At 39.5% G+C, this 16,474-nt stretch overlaps 1 protein-coding gene and 1 long non-coding RNA gene across 3 annotated transcripts in view; one reads left to right on the top strand and one right to left on the bottom strand.

Moving 5' to 3' along the window:
- The window catches only part of cdc42 (cell division cycle 42), a 19,873-nt gene extending 6,767 nt beyond the window's left edge, over window positions 1-13,106 (top strand). For both annotated transcript variants that reach the window (XM_015060339.1, XM_015060338.1), the window contains exons 2-6: window positions 4,817-4,957; window positions 5,237-5,309; window positions 5,543-5,652; window positions 6,824-7,021; window positions 11,602-13,106. In XM_015060339.1, coding sequence (XP_014915825.1) covers window positions 4,853-4,957; window positions 5,237-5,309; window positions 5,543-5,652; window positions 6,824-7,021; window positions 11,602-11,691 — 576 coding nt within the window. In that variant the 5' untranslated portion in view covers window positions 4,817-4,852 and the 3' untranslated portion in view covers window positions 11,692-13,106. The remainder of the gene's footprint in view (window positions 1-4,816; window positions 4,958-5,236; window positions 5,310-5,542; window positions 5,653-6,823; window positions 7,022-11,601) is intronic.
- On the bottom strand, window positions 10,386-12,002 carry LOC106964685 (uncharacterized). Its single transcript, XR_001428476.1, has 2 exons — window positions 11,914-12,002; window positions 10,386-10,669 (listed from the first exon to the last, which is right to left on the bottom strand). It is a non-coding gene; the product is annotated as an uncharacterized LOC106964685 (long non-coding RNA).
- Window positions 13,107-16,474: the final 3,368 nt, after the last annotated feature.

Raw genomic sequence — 16,474 nt, 5'->3', positions numbered from 1 at the left:
TTTTACTTGAGTACATTTTTGTCTGTGTATTTGTACTTTTACTTAAGTACATTTTTTGAGTACTTTCTCCACCACTGGTGATCTGGCAAAATTAACAAATGATCTGGTAATAAATTCACCTAATTTAGACATGAACATGCAAAATACATGCAGGCAGAATATAGCAGCTATTCAGTCAAAAGGACAACTGAAAAACCTGCAATCAGTAAAATATTTAACACTAATTCTCTCTGTACCATAAATTATACATGAGTCAAATAAGTCTGCCTATCAAAATAAACAATCCTGAGTTACTAAATCAAAACTTTCTGAGAGCACTGCTAGCTGATTAATGCTGACTCTGATTGGTTGTTTCTGACTGAGCTGAGTAGTTCTGCAGATTGTCTGGATGAGACGGAGATCGATTTTTTGTTGTTGTTTGTTTATAAATTATCTCATGGACATAGTGAAAGTTTTAATATGTAAAACCTGTTTTTGTTGTTTTAAGTTACATGCTGCAGCTTCAAGCAGATGTTCGGTGAGAGAGTTCACTGTCTGGTGGAGGTTGAACGGCGCTACGTCGGTGAAATATTATATTATTATTATTATTATCTACTACCAGTAGCGCGTAGCGACGGTCCAAGAGCGAGAGCAGAACCAGCGTCTTACACCGCTGGCTCGTATAATTTTAAATAATTTTCGGGTTATTTGTTTTGCTTTCTGACCATCATGCTCTTCTGGGTGAATGTTGGTAGTTTTGCGCTGCTTTACCTGTTGTCTGATCAACACTCTGATCCGGATGACTTTTTTTTTCCTGCAGTGAGCCTCAATGTAGCCAAACTCCGTCAAGTACTTGTTTTTTAAATGTCATATTAGACTCGTTGTGTTGATGCATTTTGACGTGCTTCACCAATGAGGTAATTTTTCGTCGCAACATGCAATCTTCCCCATTGACACTGAGCGTTAAAGTTCCTCACTACATTGCTAAGCATTTGTTGCCGCGTGCTTGTGCAGTGTGAAGGAAAGAGGAGATGAGCTGCACAGGCAGGCTGCGAAGTGAGATACATTTGATCGATTTGTGTGATCGGCAACAAGAGACAGCGATCACCGATCAGTCACTGTTTCACGGAAATAGGCTGATTATGATTGGTGGCCATTCGATCGGCACACCTCTGGTGTTATGGTGACTTATAGTGCCTGGTCATTGGAAAATGGATCACAATGGCCACTGATCAGGTGATTCTGCTCACTAATGAAAATTTCTTAAGCGTTTTTATATGCACAAAAATGATTAGATTATCTTTGAATTAAAGCATTTTCTACATTTAGTTTTGCTCTAATTTATGTTACACGCATAGACATTCTGAATTTAAATTTTACTTTCAGAAAATCAGTTACCGTCTACTTTAATATAAATTAGTTGGTTTTGCTTGGTATTAGTGCTGATACTACACAACAGGAATGGAGGATAACTTGTCCTCCAGTAAGAATACTGTATCGGCACAGCAAGCATAAAAAGTACTGTCTGGTGCAGCTTCGCCTGATTAAAATTAGATATGAATATGTCTGTCTTTTTTTTATTCCTTCTTTCTTTTCCTAGCTGGAAAATGAAAACCTTTTTTTCACCAATTAAATATAATAGAAACCAGCAGTATTTTGACCAATTAAGCCAACATGAACATCTTTGGCTTTGGAGTCTGGAGGGAACCCATGCACAGGGAGAAACGCTACTCAGCTGGATCTGATGCATGACAACAGTGCTGACAATTATCCCACCTTGCAACCTTTAGGTAATAGAAAATCTCATCTAAGATGAATAGAAATCTATCAATAAGCTGCTAATATTCTTGCTTGAAATCACAGAGGATCTAATGAAGCAAAGCCTCACAGCTGAACTTAGTTTATCAGTACCAAGTATAAATCGACATGGATCAATGAGACAAAACCATGTGACTTTTTTTTCTGTCACATTGAAAAGTTGCTCATGTATTGATATGTGTTGGTGATAACAGCATGTGTGGGCTGCTGTGTGATTATCAAAATAGGATGGCTTTCTCCCTGATTATCCTGTCACATAGAGGCGTGCTGATTGATTGGCAAATTTCCGTGAAACAGTATGATCGCCGACCACTGTCTCTTATTGCTGATCACAAAATCGATCACCTGCATCTCGTACTTCGCAGTCTGCAGAGGCCCAGTGTGCAATTAATCCGAAAAACTATTGAAATAATAGGGCTAGCGGTAAAAGATTCTGTGTTCTGCTCTTGCTGTTGGACCGCTGCCACGCAATATTGGCATGTTCAGTTTCACGTTCCACCTCCACCAGACAGTGAACTCTCACATTGAACATCTGCTTAAACCTGCAGCATGTAATCAAAAAAAAAAAAAAGAAGACAAAAAATTAATAATAAAATATATATAAAAAAATAAAAATAAAAAAAATTCCCCTCTCACCCTCCGTGGGTGGTCTCTTTCATCCTCTGAGCTCGGGTCCTCTACCAGAGGCCTGGGAGATATATATATATATATATATATATATATTTTTTTTTTTACATATGTATTAAAACTTTTGCTGTCCTAACATGAGACAGATAAGCTCTGGAGAAAAAAATTCGGTCTCCTCTGTTCTGCAGAATTACTCCACTCAGTCAGAAACAACCAATCAGAGCCAACACCAAACAATTAGCCATGCTCTCAGGAAGTTTTGAATTAGTAAGTTAGGATTGTTTATTTTGATGCAACCTGCATTTGACTTTGAGTTAATGTTTTCTTTTTTACTTGAGATTATTTGACATAGGCAGTGTTGTGAGATTTATTTCATTTTTGTATAATTTATGGTACAGAGAGCCTTACTGTTAAATATTGTTTTACTGATTGCAGATTTTTCAGTTGTCCTTTTTACTGAATAGCTATTGTATTGTGCCTGCAAGTATTTTGCATGTTTTTTTTTGTCTTAATCAGGTGAATTTATTACCAGAACATTTTTCCATTTTGCCAGACGACATAGTAGCATTTAGTCCTAAAAGTGAAAAATTAACAGCCAATCCAGGTGATTGGCAGTGACCGGTATGAGCATCGGCAGCAAAAAACCTGGTTAAAGCATCCCTATCACATCATTTGCTCACATACTGCTTCCAAAACAACTTGTCATTTTTCTTATTGTTTCTCTAAAGTTAATTTATTAGTTTGATCAAAACCAAAGAATTGGTCAGAAATGTCTAATTAAATTTCAATAAAGTTTATTGCATTTTATCGTAAACAATATTTGTCTAGAGAACCTTCAGTCCAGTTCTAGCCCCAACAGACATGCTTTCACAACAGCTTTACCCAGTCAGGAGACAGTTTTAATGTGTTTAGCATCTAGAGTTGGTTGTTAGCAGCTGTGTCTCTTTCTAAGGAGGGCGTTTTGGAAGTGGATTGTCCCTCAGTGGCTCCCTGCCCCCATGTAGTGCTGCAGTAGAGCTCAGCTCTGCTGCGGCTTAATGCTGACATGCTGTAATTTGTGGAGCAGAAACAGAGATTCTGTGGCTCGCTACCGAATGATCCTTAAACCGAGTGATTATATAAGGCTTAGTTGGCTTCCATCTTGCTGTTTCACAGTCGCTGCATTGAGACATTGGAGCAGATGCCAGACTTGTAGTTAGGTTTCAGCATCTCTGAAGTGACTCAAAATATGAGCAAGAATTTCTTTTTTTTTTTCTTTCTGTTTTTGTTACAACAGTTGGAGTAAAACAGTTTCCATTATCTGATATTTATTGAATGATAGTTCAGAAGTAAAAGCTGCTCTTTTTACTCTTTGTATGTTTTGCACTTATGAAGCAATCCAGTTCTGTATTGTGCTATGGAGAAGACGTGTGGGGAAACAAACATTTTTTTTTTTTTTGCGATTTGGCGTTTCAAAGAAAGACAGTCACAAGGCTGTTTGTGTTTTGAACGCTCTCGCGATTTTAGCGCAACGCTCAGAAGGAACACAGTAAATGTCACGATTGGACAGCGGGGAAGCAGTCAGTCCATCACTTTATGAAGCCATACAAAAAACCTTGTAGAAGAGCAAACAAGGTTAGTGCGACCCCACCAAAGGCACAGAGTCAAAAAAAACTCTTGCCAGCAGTCGTTGGCTGGAGGGTTAAAAGTTTTGTTTTAATGGAAGCAGCTTGTTCTCATGCAAGTAGCAGGAGGAGTAACTGTTATTATTGGTGTTTGTAAAAGAAAGTCGGGGTGCACCGGTTACAGTTTTCTAATGACCAAAGCCTGACGGAGTTTGGCCTGCTTGTTTCTGCACTAAATATAGCAAAAAAGTTGCAAAGTTGGCAACAGTAGGCTGACCATTGTGAAACATAGCCCTCTCTCAGAGCCTTGTGGTGGTATAAAAGATCGGTAGATAAGATCAGTTTCACTTGTAAGCATTGACCAATTTATCAATCATCCAAAATGAAGGAAATTGGCTGATCAATCTGTACTCTCCTAAAAACAACCCCTACACCCTCTAAGGCCAAGGTCCTGGGGGAAACACTGAAACCGGCTACATGTGTACCAGGTCTGAGTTTGAAGCCTTACTCCTTGTATTTCTTCCAAATGTGAATTTGTTAATCACTGTACTTTAATTTTAAATAGAATTCTAAGTGGATTAAGAGATATTGAATTGCTGGATGTTTAAGTAATTTTTAATTTTAAATGTATATTCAATTCAAATGGAGATACAAAGTGATACTTGAGAGGTCAACATAAGTTGAAGTTTGTATCTTTTGGAATTGTTAAATTTCTGAGTTCCAAAAAAAATAACTTTTATCCAGAGTAATCTAAAGATTTCTGATTTTCTTTCTGTGTTTCTCTGCAGGTCTTGAATGAGTAGAATAGACTGTAAACCACAGCTATGCAGACCATCAAGTGTGTTGTAGTCGGTGACGGTGCTGTGGGTAAAACCTGCCTGCTCATCTCCTACACTACAAACAAATTTCCCTCCGAATATGTACCTACGGTATGTATGCCAACAGAAACACAAGGCGACACTGGAATCACTGTGTTACTGTTCACTTTTTCAAAGTCGTTTTCTGAACCTTTTTGGTGCCAGAACAATAATTTATTTTATTGAGGTGGGTTTAGAAAGATCTAATTGGGATCCACATTCATTGTGATATAAAAGTGCAAACAGATATATGTATATATTTATATTTAGCTTCTATTTACAGTGTCAGCAAAAGCATATCAAATTGAATGTCTTATTGAGCCTAACAAGGATTTGTTTTGTGTGTTCCAGGTGTTTGACAACTATGCTGTAACTGTAATGATCGGTGGGGAACCCTATACCTTGGGATTGTTTGACACAGCAGGTATGGCTTTGGTTTTGCCTCAGTGTTTCATTTTCTAATGTGAAATGACATTTGAAACCACCTAATGGTAATCACATTTGAATGTGCAGTCTAAGTAAATAAAACTGCTTAAAATGGAAAGGGGCTTTTTCAAAGCTCATCCACAAATCCACATGCAAACTTGTGTAAATATCTAGTTTGATGAGTTTTAAGACTTACCAGTGTGAGTGGATGTGTTTTTTTGGTTCCTGCAGGTCAAGAAGACTACGACAGGTTACGTCCTTTGAGTTATCCCCAGACAGATGTCTTCCTCGTCTGTTTTTCAGTCGTGTCCCCTTCCTCCTTTGAAAATGTCAAAGAAAAGGTAACTATTTTTATATGTAAACATATATATAAAGATAAATAGACTTCATGTTCTTTTGTAAAATTGTACACACATAATATTTGCAATAAATTCCCAGCTGTACTCTCATCAATTTTGTTGCTATATTTAGCAACTTTTCAGGCAAAAAAAGTGATAGACTAGAATCAGAATCAGCAAATTAGGGTTTTTAAAGATCAGTGATCATCCAGGACACTGCAGTCGGTGCACCCACGTTTGTAGTGTTGACAAAGAAGTATCTACTATGGGTTGATATTTAATATGAGACGATTCATAAGCATTTTGGGGATGTTTCATAACATCTTTGATGACCAAGAATTTACATTTAACATCTATATTCTCTGTACAAAACTTTGGTCAGATGTCTCCAATTAATATCTGCCAGAAGCTGCTTGTGATTAATTGGGTTTGGTCACTGTCATATGTCATCAGAGTCAAACGGCCCAAACAGTGGAAATGAAGTGTAATATAAAAGTCAAATTGAATTATTGGTGAAATTTGAATGTTATTATTTGTTCCTATTTTCCATCAAAGCTTCTTAGTAGTAAGAAAAATAAATCAACATGCAATGTCAGGTGTGGGCATTTATCATATTGTTTATCATTTATTGTGTTGAATTTCTTAGTTTAAGAATTTTGATTAATCATTGTCACGGTAAATTTTAATTATTACTTAAATCCCCCAAAACTGTCTCTATTGTTGGAATTGTTAGTTTTACTTTTTTTTTTTTCAATTCAAGTATCAATAAATGACAACAGATTTGGAAAAAAAAACCCAGATTAATGCTGTGTGCAGTTTAGTGTTATAAATCACTCTTCTTTATGTGACTGGTGTCCTAAAGAAAAGTATTACACATTCAGTCACAGCCATACCCAAAGCTACCTAAAAAAGAAATAATAAGTCATTCATATCATCACTGTACTTAGTATTGTGATAAGACTTTTAAGTCTGTATTGCCCACCCTGATGCAGTGGTAACTCTTACTGGGACCAAATGCCAGTATGGAAGGGGTTTCCATTGTTGTTCCCACTCGTCTGTCAGAAACAGTAGATAATGTTTTGGACACCTTTTAGCAACGAATACAATATGAACACTTTGTGTCAGTAAGTCAGCATTGCCTTGCTATAGATCCTAGCCTCTTGTGTTTCCACAGTGGGTTCCTGAGATTACCCACCACTGTCCAAAGACGCCCTTCCTTCTAGTCGGGACGCAGATCGACTTGAGGGACGACCCGTCCACTATAGAGAAGCTGGCCAAGAACAAGCAGAAGCCCATCACCCCAGAGACTGCAGAGAAGCTGGCAAGAGACCTCAAGGCAGTTAAATATGTGGAGTGCTCAGCCCTCACACAGGTACCTTTGCACAGAAACACACTTAATGTACCGTCACACACTGCTAGATTGGCTGAGCTGAAATATCAAAGGCAAGAAGAAAGAAAGTGGAGGAAAGAGGAACATGTTCACTCCCACACCCTGCCTGCTGCATGCTGTAGTGGATGGGTTTATTCTGCATGCCAGGCTACAAAGGTCAAATGCTGACCTCACTAAGTAGGGCTGGACAATAAATCCTAGTATATTGTGATAGACACTCGATCAAAATCAATAGATCATACATCTGATAGAAAATTCACTGAACTCTGGTTTGAATGCATATGTGAACGCCAAGCATGCCAGTGACCCCTCCAAAAGCTGGAAGCTGACTACGGCACAAGTCATTCTGGGTAAATACAGCCAATGCCAACATGTGTACCCAGTCCTAGTGGGAGAAATGGCTTCAAGACTTTTACCAAAGACAAAAGAGAAATTGTACAACAGCTAGAATCTGATGCCACTCCAGTTTTGCTTACACGTTGTGAAGAAGGAAGCTATATTCAGAGATTTTCCTTTAGTAGTTCTAGTAATGTCTTTGGATGGTTTAATAGAGTGCGAAAGAACCACATCAGCTGAAAATGTAACAAATGTTTCAACTTTTGTCCCCAGTCCACAGAGTCCATTGGATTATCAGGCGTTAAAACACCCAGAGTTAAATTTGGTTGTTTGGTGTGAGAAAAGCAGAGACTCCTCTGAATACATCTTTGCTTTTATCATCTTCTGTTTAGTTTCTCCTGTCAACACAAATCACTAACAAGGAGGCAGAAATACTGGTTTATTCTAGAAGAGATCTGTACAGCAGAGTGGACAGACCATAAGGCGTGTCCTCGTTGGACAGTCAGCAGGTCCAGAGAGCTGTCCCAGTCCCGGCTGGACTGCAGAACTCCAGAAGGAAGGGAACACACATGACCTCACATGGCCAGAGAACAATAGTGTTGATGAAACCAAGGCGTAGCCTCGGTTTCGGTGCTCCACTCCTTCCTTCCTCCTCTATTTGACATAATGCTTACATGGCTGCTAATGTCACTTCCTGTGTCCTGTTGCTAATCTCAGCCCTCACCCAGCTGCATGTGATCCTCCATCTCTGCTCCATCTGACCCAGCAGCTTTCCTCCCTCTGTTTTCATTCACTTCCCTCCTCACTCTGCCATGTTCCTCTAATCCTCTCATCCATCCCGTTGCCCTGGTTACTAACCACTGTTTTCTGTCCTCTTCTGTCGTTGTAGCGAGGACTGAAGAATGTTTTTGATGAAGCTATCCTAGCTGCCCTAGAGCCACCTGAGACTCAGAGAAAGCGGAAGTGCTGTGTGTTTTAATCTCTCTGGGCCACGGCTCTCGTCTTTTCCTCTTCTGGTTGCCGTTAGTTACCTCCTCTACATTCCTCATCCCGCCTTCTCTCTCTTCCATTGTTCATCATGTATTCTCAGATGGTGCAGCGTTGCTAATGTTTGTTCATCGGCATGTAGGGCTGACGTTGGCCCTTTCCTTGTCAGCTTGAGCTTTTGCGTCAGCTGGTTCTAATTAAGGTCAGAAGGATGTCTTGCTGGGTCAGAATGGAACAGGAAGCAACACTTTCTGTTTCTAACGGAGGTGTTCTGAGAAGTCAGCTGGCGATGGGACGGTTCTGAACTCCGAGGTCACAGCAACGGCAAAACTCTTGTGTGGAGGTTGTTACTGGCAAAAGAAGACCTTAAGTTAGCTTTCTTCACCATCAGTAAATTTCCATCAATCCTTTTTTTTTTTTTTTTTTCATGCATTTGAAAGTATTGGTTTAGGAAATGTTGATGGAAATGTTAAAAATTTGAAATAACTTCCTCAATTCTGCAAAAATGTTTTCCTGCTCCCTTAAGGTGGTTTTTGGCTGCTCTGAAGTTAGTAGAGTTAATGTGCTAAAGTGGAGATGAAAAGACATTTACAGAAAACGTTCTGATGTAGCAAACGTTTACCTCACCTGACTGATGAGCTGTTTCCACTTAGACTCATTAGGAATGCGTTTCTTTCTCTATGTCGCCGACACTAGCTGACGTAACAGAACAAGTCCTACTTACCTGATAGCAACACGTTCCTGAAAACCTCTCCATTTTGCTAAGATGTCTGATCCATTCTAGTTTCTACTTCCTATTTGTAACGTCAACATGTGACTAACTTTACGTTTTGAATTGTTCGCTCTGAACCAGTAAAAAAATAGAAACAGAAACCTAATTCATATTTTCTTTTTCTCTCTTTGTGGCATTTCAAAAGTTGGCTCAAAATTTCCTTGACAGTTGGATGGAAACATAGCCAGTGACGTGTTCATAATGAAACAGAAGCAAGAGTGTAGATATAAGGAAGTTTAAATATCTGTGGTTCACTCAGGCTTCCAGAGAGAACGCAGACTTTAAGCAGATAACGGGAAGGTTTCTAAACTTTGAACCTCCGTTATGAAACAAGCTGGATTTGGAAATCTTAAGAAATCTTCTCCTAATATTATTGATTAAATGGGAAGGTTGGAAAAAGGTTCTGAATTTTGTCTTCTACCTTTTTGTAGTTTGGGAAGAGAAATCACAGTGAGGTAAAATCTGTCAACATGTCCAAGCTTCACATAAACACAATGTTGACGTTTCAGCCTAAAAGTTTCATGAACAGAACATGAAGTTCATAAAGTTTTATTTTGCAGAACTAGACTTTAAACCACTCAACACTTAGTGTTCTGATAGTGTTGGGTACAGTTTGAAAAGCTTCTTTCTTTCTCTGTCTGGGCGATCAATCCTCACAGGACTGAGCTTCTGATGTCAGATCAAACACACACACCCACACGTTCACCATGTTAACTTAGCTCAGCACTACCGTTTCTACACAAAACACTTTTTTTTTTTTAAACGTATTTTCAGTTGACCAGGGGGAGGGGGACCTTCAGCCATTTTTCCTTTGCGTTGCACTGATTCAGGAGTTTTTCTGTTTCCTCCACTTGCTTGTCTCACTGCCTCTGATCGTAGCAGCAGTCAGATCACCAAGCCTCTCCCACACCTCGATACACTTCTGAGTTGATCAAATGATTTGCAACTATCTGTATTATTTTTGTTTTTTTTTCCCCAAACTCCCTTCATTTGCTAAGTTAGTGTCTTGCAAAAGTATATGCAACACCTGTTTATGTTTTTATTTTATTTTATTTTTTATTTTTTTTACATTTTATACCATTATAACCACAAACTTCAATGCATTTATTAGGATTTTAAGTGATGGACCATCAGAGTTGAGTATTGTTGTGAGCTGTAAAGAAGATAGGTTTCCAAACTGGGACAGAGTTCAGGTTACAGCTACAGCTCTTCATTTGTCTCAACTGAAAATGATGCTAACTCAAGTTTTTCCCAGTGTTTCCTCAGATTCTAAATACGATTTCTGACTGGACTTTGACGCGTCTATTCTAATGAATGAATAAACTTTGTATTTCATTTTAGCTCCAGCTGAATGTTTCGGCCGGTCTTACAGGGAGTCTGTTGATGCTTCTGTCAGCTTTTCTTCCTGGAATGCTGGAATATTTAGCTTCATCCACCTGAATGCTGCCAACCAGCTTCCACATGGCAGCAGCGTTCCATTTTCCCTTCACACACACACACACACACACACACGCACACACACACACACACACACACTGTTTCATAGAAGCCATAAACATTTATCTGACATCACAAGTATGCCACGGTATGATTTTGATTCAATTTAATTCACAAATCTGCAATATGTGTCCATCTGACATAATCATTTCCAACTGGAAAAACTCTGAATGCTAAAAAAAGAAAATCAAACCATGCCTGAAATTCAAGTTGAGATATATTTATATATATTATAAAATTTTGTGTCCCTTACGTCATCGACTGCAGCCAGACTTGTGACGATTCACAGCATTTTTGGTCGTGTTTGTGACATTCTGACCAGAACCAGATCCCATCAGGACTGCAACAGGCTGAACTCTTTGAACACTCTTGGTGGCGCCAAGTCCTTTTTAAATCATGATGTTATCCTGGCATTTCTTGATTGCAATATTACTAAATAGTGATACTTGATTAACCAAAGACTAATTACTGACAATGTCGCACTCAACAATAAATTAACTAAGTGCAATAACACTTCATTTTATTAGGTTTTGTGCATTCCTTCTATACAGCAACAAGTATTTGGAAAGAATGTCCCTCTGAAACTTTTCTAAAAACCCACCAAATGTTGTGAAAAGCAGGACAAACTTTAACAACCTACTTAAAAGTGTTTTTTTTTTTCTTTGCCCCAAGCCAAACATGTTCAAAAACGGCAAATAGTTGTTAGCAAAATTGGGTGGAAACCCAGCCAGCCTGACAACTCTGACCATGCAACATTTTCTTCTCATGCCAACATCGATATTCTGCTTTGCGTCGGTCCATCACTTAAAATCTCAACATGTTTGTGGTAAAATAAGCAGCAGGTATGTGAAGACTTGTGGACTATAAAGGAAGTTTGACACCACTTTGTTGTTTAATATGTTCTGCTCCTGTTTAGTTTCATCTGTGTGTGCCGCTCCTTTACCCCGTGTGTGTGTGTTTGTGTCCACAGAAAGGCCTAAAGAATGTGTTTGATGAGGCGATATTGGCCGCACTGGAGCCCCCAGAGCCTAAGAAGAAACGCAAATGTGTGCTCTTATGAGAAGTCCCTACTTTTCTCAAAGCACACACACACACACACACACACACATGCATCTCACATACACCTGTACAACATCCTCCCCCACATGTGTTCCCTGGCTCTGCTGAGGCTGATTGGCATCGTCGTCCTCCAAAGCAGCCCACCAGGTTTCCAACTATTCTCTGCAATAATTCCAAGTTTCACACACAACATGAAGCTATCCTGGCCAGATACCAGTCTCACCACACACACACACACACACACACACACACACTCAGAGCTCATTCTGTCAGGTGTGAGTCAGCGTACTGCCCCGCCTTCACCGGTGAGTGTGGTCAACGTCCGACCACCTCTGTTCTTTCTCAGCACTACCGCTAGACATGTAGTGTTGTTTTTCTTTTCATTTGATTTGCCAACCTCCCCCAAACCCTGTTGCTCTTCAGTAACACCGGATATTTAACTCCCGTTCCAAATGGACACACTCCTAACCACTAGAGGATGTTTAACTGTGGCCGCTGAATCGGCCGGAGTCACACAGGGCAGAGTTGTCGGTCCCTTTGGAACGAGGCTCGTTTTCCTCAAAGAGCCAAAGGCGTCCAGCACCGACGGCTCCACAGGAATCGGCCTTTTCTTTTTTTTTTTTTTTGTAGAAGCAGAGAACTTTTAAACAGTGTTAGCAGAACAAGTGGTGTGTTGTTCATGCGTTGTCAGGGACCAAGGGAGGGTAAGGCAGGACGCCGTTGGAACATCATCACTGCCACACACTTTGAAGCGCTGCAGCAGACGTCCTGATGAACGGAGCGTTGCGTTTTAGACAGCTGATCACCAGATTTCTGCGCTGAGTCAGAGTTTGGTGCCTTCCTTGTAGTGTTCATATATGAGGTGTGTGTTATAGCCCATTCAAACTGTGTGGTGGTGTGTGTAGCTGAGCCTTGGTCTCTGTTCTAAATGATAGGTTTAACAGATGTAATTATAATGTAAGCTGGCACACAACGTTGATGTAGGCTCCAGGTGTTTTTACCAAAACCTTTTTTTTCTTCGTTATTTCTGTTTGTGTTGTTTTTTTATGGTTATTATTATTATATATAAAATATATAAATATATAAAAAGGTTACTTTCACTCCTTTCACATTTAGGGGTCGGAACTCATCTGAACTCTCACCTGCCAGTTTTACCAAGAAAATGTCTGAGCATAGTTTGGCCAGAGTGACTGTTTGGTAAAGATCCTAAATGACTGACTTTTTTTTTTTTTTTTTTTTTTTTTTTTTTTTTTTTTTTACTGGTGGATTAGAGTTGGGTTGACCTCCAGCCCAAGTCAGTATAATTATTATAACCCGTTGTTGTTTTTGGTGCAGAACCAAATGCTTTGTCTAAAGTTTGTTCTTTGTATATGCATTCTTTTCAGAAATATTAAACTTATACCTTAATTGCCTTTACCATGTGTCCCTTGTCTTTCTTTTGTGTTGAGGATCCATGAAAGAGAATTAGTTTTTAAAAAAGATTTGTCATGAGTCAGGAATTGTTTGCTTTTGGGATCCATAACTGTTCTAGAACAGTTATGTAACTAGAACAGTGATTTGATCATGTTAAATATGTTCTACAGAGACTGGACCTTATTTAAGGTGAAGTTATAATGAAAATATATTTTTTGTAAGCAAGAAATATTTTCCACCTTTATTTACTTCCTTACAGCCTGTCATGCTGTTGTTAACCAGAAGGTGGCAGTGCCCACTTAGTTTTCATTTTGCTCACAGTGAAAGACGAACGAAGCCCAAAATGTTTGTACTGCAACAGAAGAGGAACAGATTTTAACAGATAAAGGTTTAGTTTTGTGTAACACACATTTAGTATGAGAAGTCAGTTTTTTAGTGCTTCATAGAATCAATGCTAACCACTAACACTATGACAGATTGGATCATAATGCAGACATTTGAAGCTCCAACTTTTCCAAGTTAACCACCTCAAAATCAAATTGGAACTGCATTTTGCAATTACTATTTTTTTTTTTTTTTTTTGAAAATTGAAACATGCAAATGTGACAAAAACGGAAAATAAATCGGTAAGGAAGCAAATACTTTGTACATGTAGTTAAAAAAATCAAAAAGGCTGACTTAGTCCAACTTAATTTATCTTTATCCTGCCAGTTCACAACAAATATTGTGTCAAGGATGTTTGCAAGGGGTAAAAAAGCTGTATGCAGTGTTAGAATAGGTTAATAGGACAACTATTAGTTGTGTGTGACCTGCATGTTTTAGGAGTTTCCCTGCTGTTTCCTCCAATTGCTGCAAAAGAGAGGATTCAATCATTTGATTCAGCTGTGAGGAAACGTCTAAACCATGCAGGACAATGGGCCTCTGAGACATCCAATTTATCAAGAGGTTAGTCATTGTTGTACCTCATGCTAAATATATTACACAAATTTATAAATAAACAAAATCCTTCTTCGACTAGAATTTAATGATGGTTGCCAAAAAACATGATGCATTACTGCCACCAAGCTCTTCAATCCTCCACTCATTACCTGTTCTAATTGCATCTGAACTTGTTATAAGAGACCTGAAGTTAGAAACAAAGAGCTGTACTAAATACTGAGTTCTATTTTTCTACCGAATGAAATACTAATTTCATGAACCATTAAAATGTAAATGAATTATTTAAAACTTATACAATGTGATTATCTGGATTTTTCCCCGGTGAGGCGTTCCAACAAAGAAAATGACAGACCATTTGTCCAGCAGTTCCAGTCGTTGCCCTCATGGGTGGTTTGAACAGAAACAGTCACCATCAGTTTGTGGATGTAATGCTAAGGCTGAGAGATAAAGATCACCCCTTTACATTTTATATAGATGTCCTCGAATGGCGGTGAATGGGGGATCCATCCCAGCCTCAGCGACCTGTTTGGCCCAGCTGGGAGGCTCCCTCATCCACCCCTGTGAGGCGTTCACGCATTCCCTGCGTTTCTGGAGTGCTGTCTGTCAGCGCCTCCTTCCACTAAAGAGCCGCTGACAGCCATTAATTATGGCACAGCGTGAACGAAGGCCATTCCTCTTTGCTGAAATATCAGCGCTCATACACAGATGCTTCTGCGTTTGGCCACAGAGCCACGCCACCTGGCCTCTGTTGGTCTTCATCGAGTTTGACGAATGAGTAAATGTTTTTTGGTTTTCTTTCTGTTCTCTGAAGTCATTTGATCACAGTTCGACTGCACACACACATACACACTATAGTGGCAGGTAGCTGAGAGTTACGGTGCTACACCCTCTTTTAAGAGACAATTTTATGATGATCTGCACAGATACTGAGTTGTGATGAAAGGCATGCTGAGGATTTTAACTTTTTATCTGAGCTGGGCAGTAAATCACCGTTCAGACAGCTCAGCTGTTTACAATGTGAGGTCTTCTGTGTGTTTTTATCTATGTAACCATGGAAATAAATCTGTATTTCTGGCTAAAACTGGGAGACGCCACTTGCCTAGCTATGATGCTTCACAATGTTGTTGTTTTTTTTACCTCCACCCAGAACACAATGTGGTTTTCAAGAAGATGTTAACTCTTCTAGTGGACAGGAGGTTTAACTGGGGCCTTTGTTTTTTTTTTTTTTTAACCTCACCTTTCATTAACAGTTTAGGAATAAAGTGGCATTATGTGAAGCGCCGTCCTCTCTGACCTGTCAGTGGTGCGGGCTTCCTCACCCGCTCTGTCTATGGATGGTTGAGATTTCATTGTCAGGTGAACCGATTACCTACATCTCTCATGACAATGTGAACACTGTTTTCTGCCAAGCAGCTTACTGTACAACAAGTACACATACGGCATCATAAAAATCGACTTTTGCTTTGAGTACGCCAGGATGTACGGCTGAGTATGCAGGGACCTTTACCATTACAAGACTTAAAATTTTACCTTTGAGTCTGCATTGAATTCACCTCGAATGCATGCGGACTGATGCAGAGTGAAGTACATCTGAGTATCTGGGGAAGCCTTAACTTGAGCACATAATCCTTCAAAGCCCCCACATGCTCAGATGAACTTCACTCATGCTAAAAGCAGACCTAAATCTGCTTTTAGGTCTGCTTTTATCTGTCCACCAGACGCCTCTGTACAAAGGTCAATCTTCACATCATTCTCAGTGGGAAACGACATTCACTTTAACTGTTTTGAATACAACACCAAGCTGGGAGTAATAAGGAATTATCTTATTTTAATGTGGAGAGTTGCTGCAAACAGTTGCAAGGATGTGCAGCATTTGTGTGTTGGCTGCCCAGGTGGACAAGAAATGGGGCTAGGCACCCAACTGGCTCATCAAACTTGCTGGTGTCCATTCAGATTGTGGGAAATTAAGAAATTTGTCATGAGAAGTGCAGGCAGTCGGTACGCTCTACATGGACGTTGTGTGCAGTCTTAACATACCGTCCCTATAATGATGCATGGAGGTCCCAGCATCATCCTGTGGTGATCCTGTGGATCAGCAGGAACAGAGAAGCTGATCAAAATTGATCGGATGATGGATGGAGCTAAATTCAAAGCAATTCTGGAAGACTACCTGTTAGAGAAACTCAAAGTCTAGACATAAAACCAAATGAATCTGAGGCAAGACGTTGAGACCAATAGCTCCAAACAGAGGGAGAGCTAAATATAAATCTTATATTTCCATCCATCTATCCATTTTCTTACATGTTTATCCTCAGTGGGTGCTGGTGCCCATCTGCAGCGGTCAACAGGCGAAAAGCAGGATTCATCCTGGACAGATTGCCAGTCCATCATGGAATCTACTCTTTAATTTTATAAAACATTTTCCTCCCATC

This window comes from Poecilia latipinna, unplaced genomic scaffold (genome assembly GCF_001443285.1).
Source record: "Poecilia latipinna isolate Pla-1442-1.1 unplaced genomic scaffold, P_latipinna-1.0 Scaffold1701, whole genome shotgun sequence".
NCBI classification, from domain to species: domain Eukaryota; kingdom Metazoa; phylum Chordata; class Actinopteri; order Cyprinodontiformes; family Poeciliidae; genus Poecilia; species Poecilia latipinna.
The sequence above is the reverse complement of the archived record's forward strand: the minus strand, read 5'-3'. Positions and strand labels throughout refer to the sequence as shown.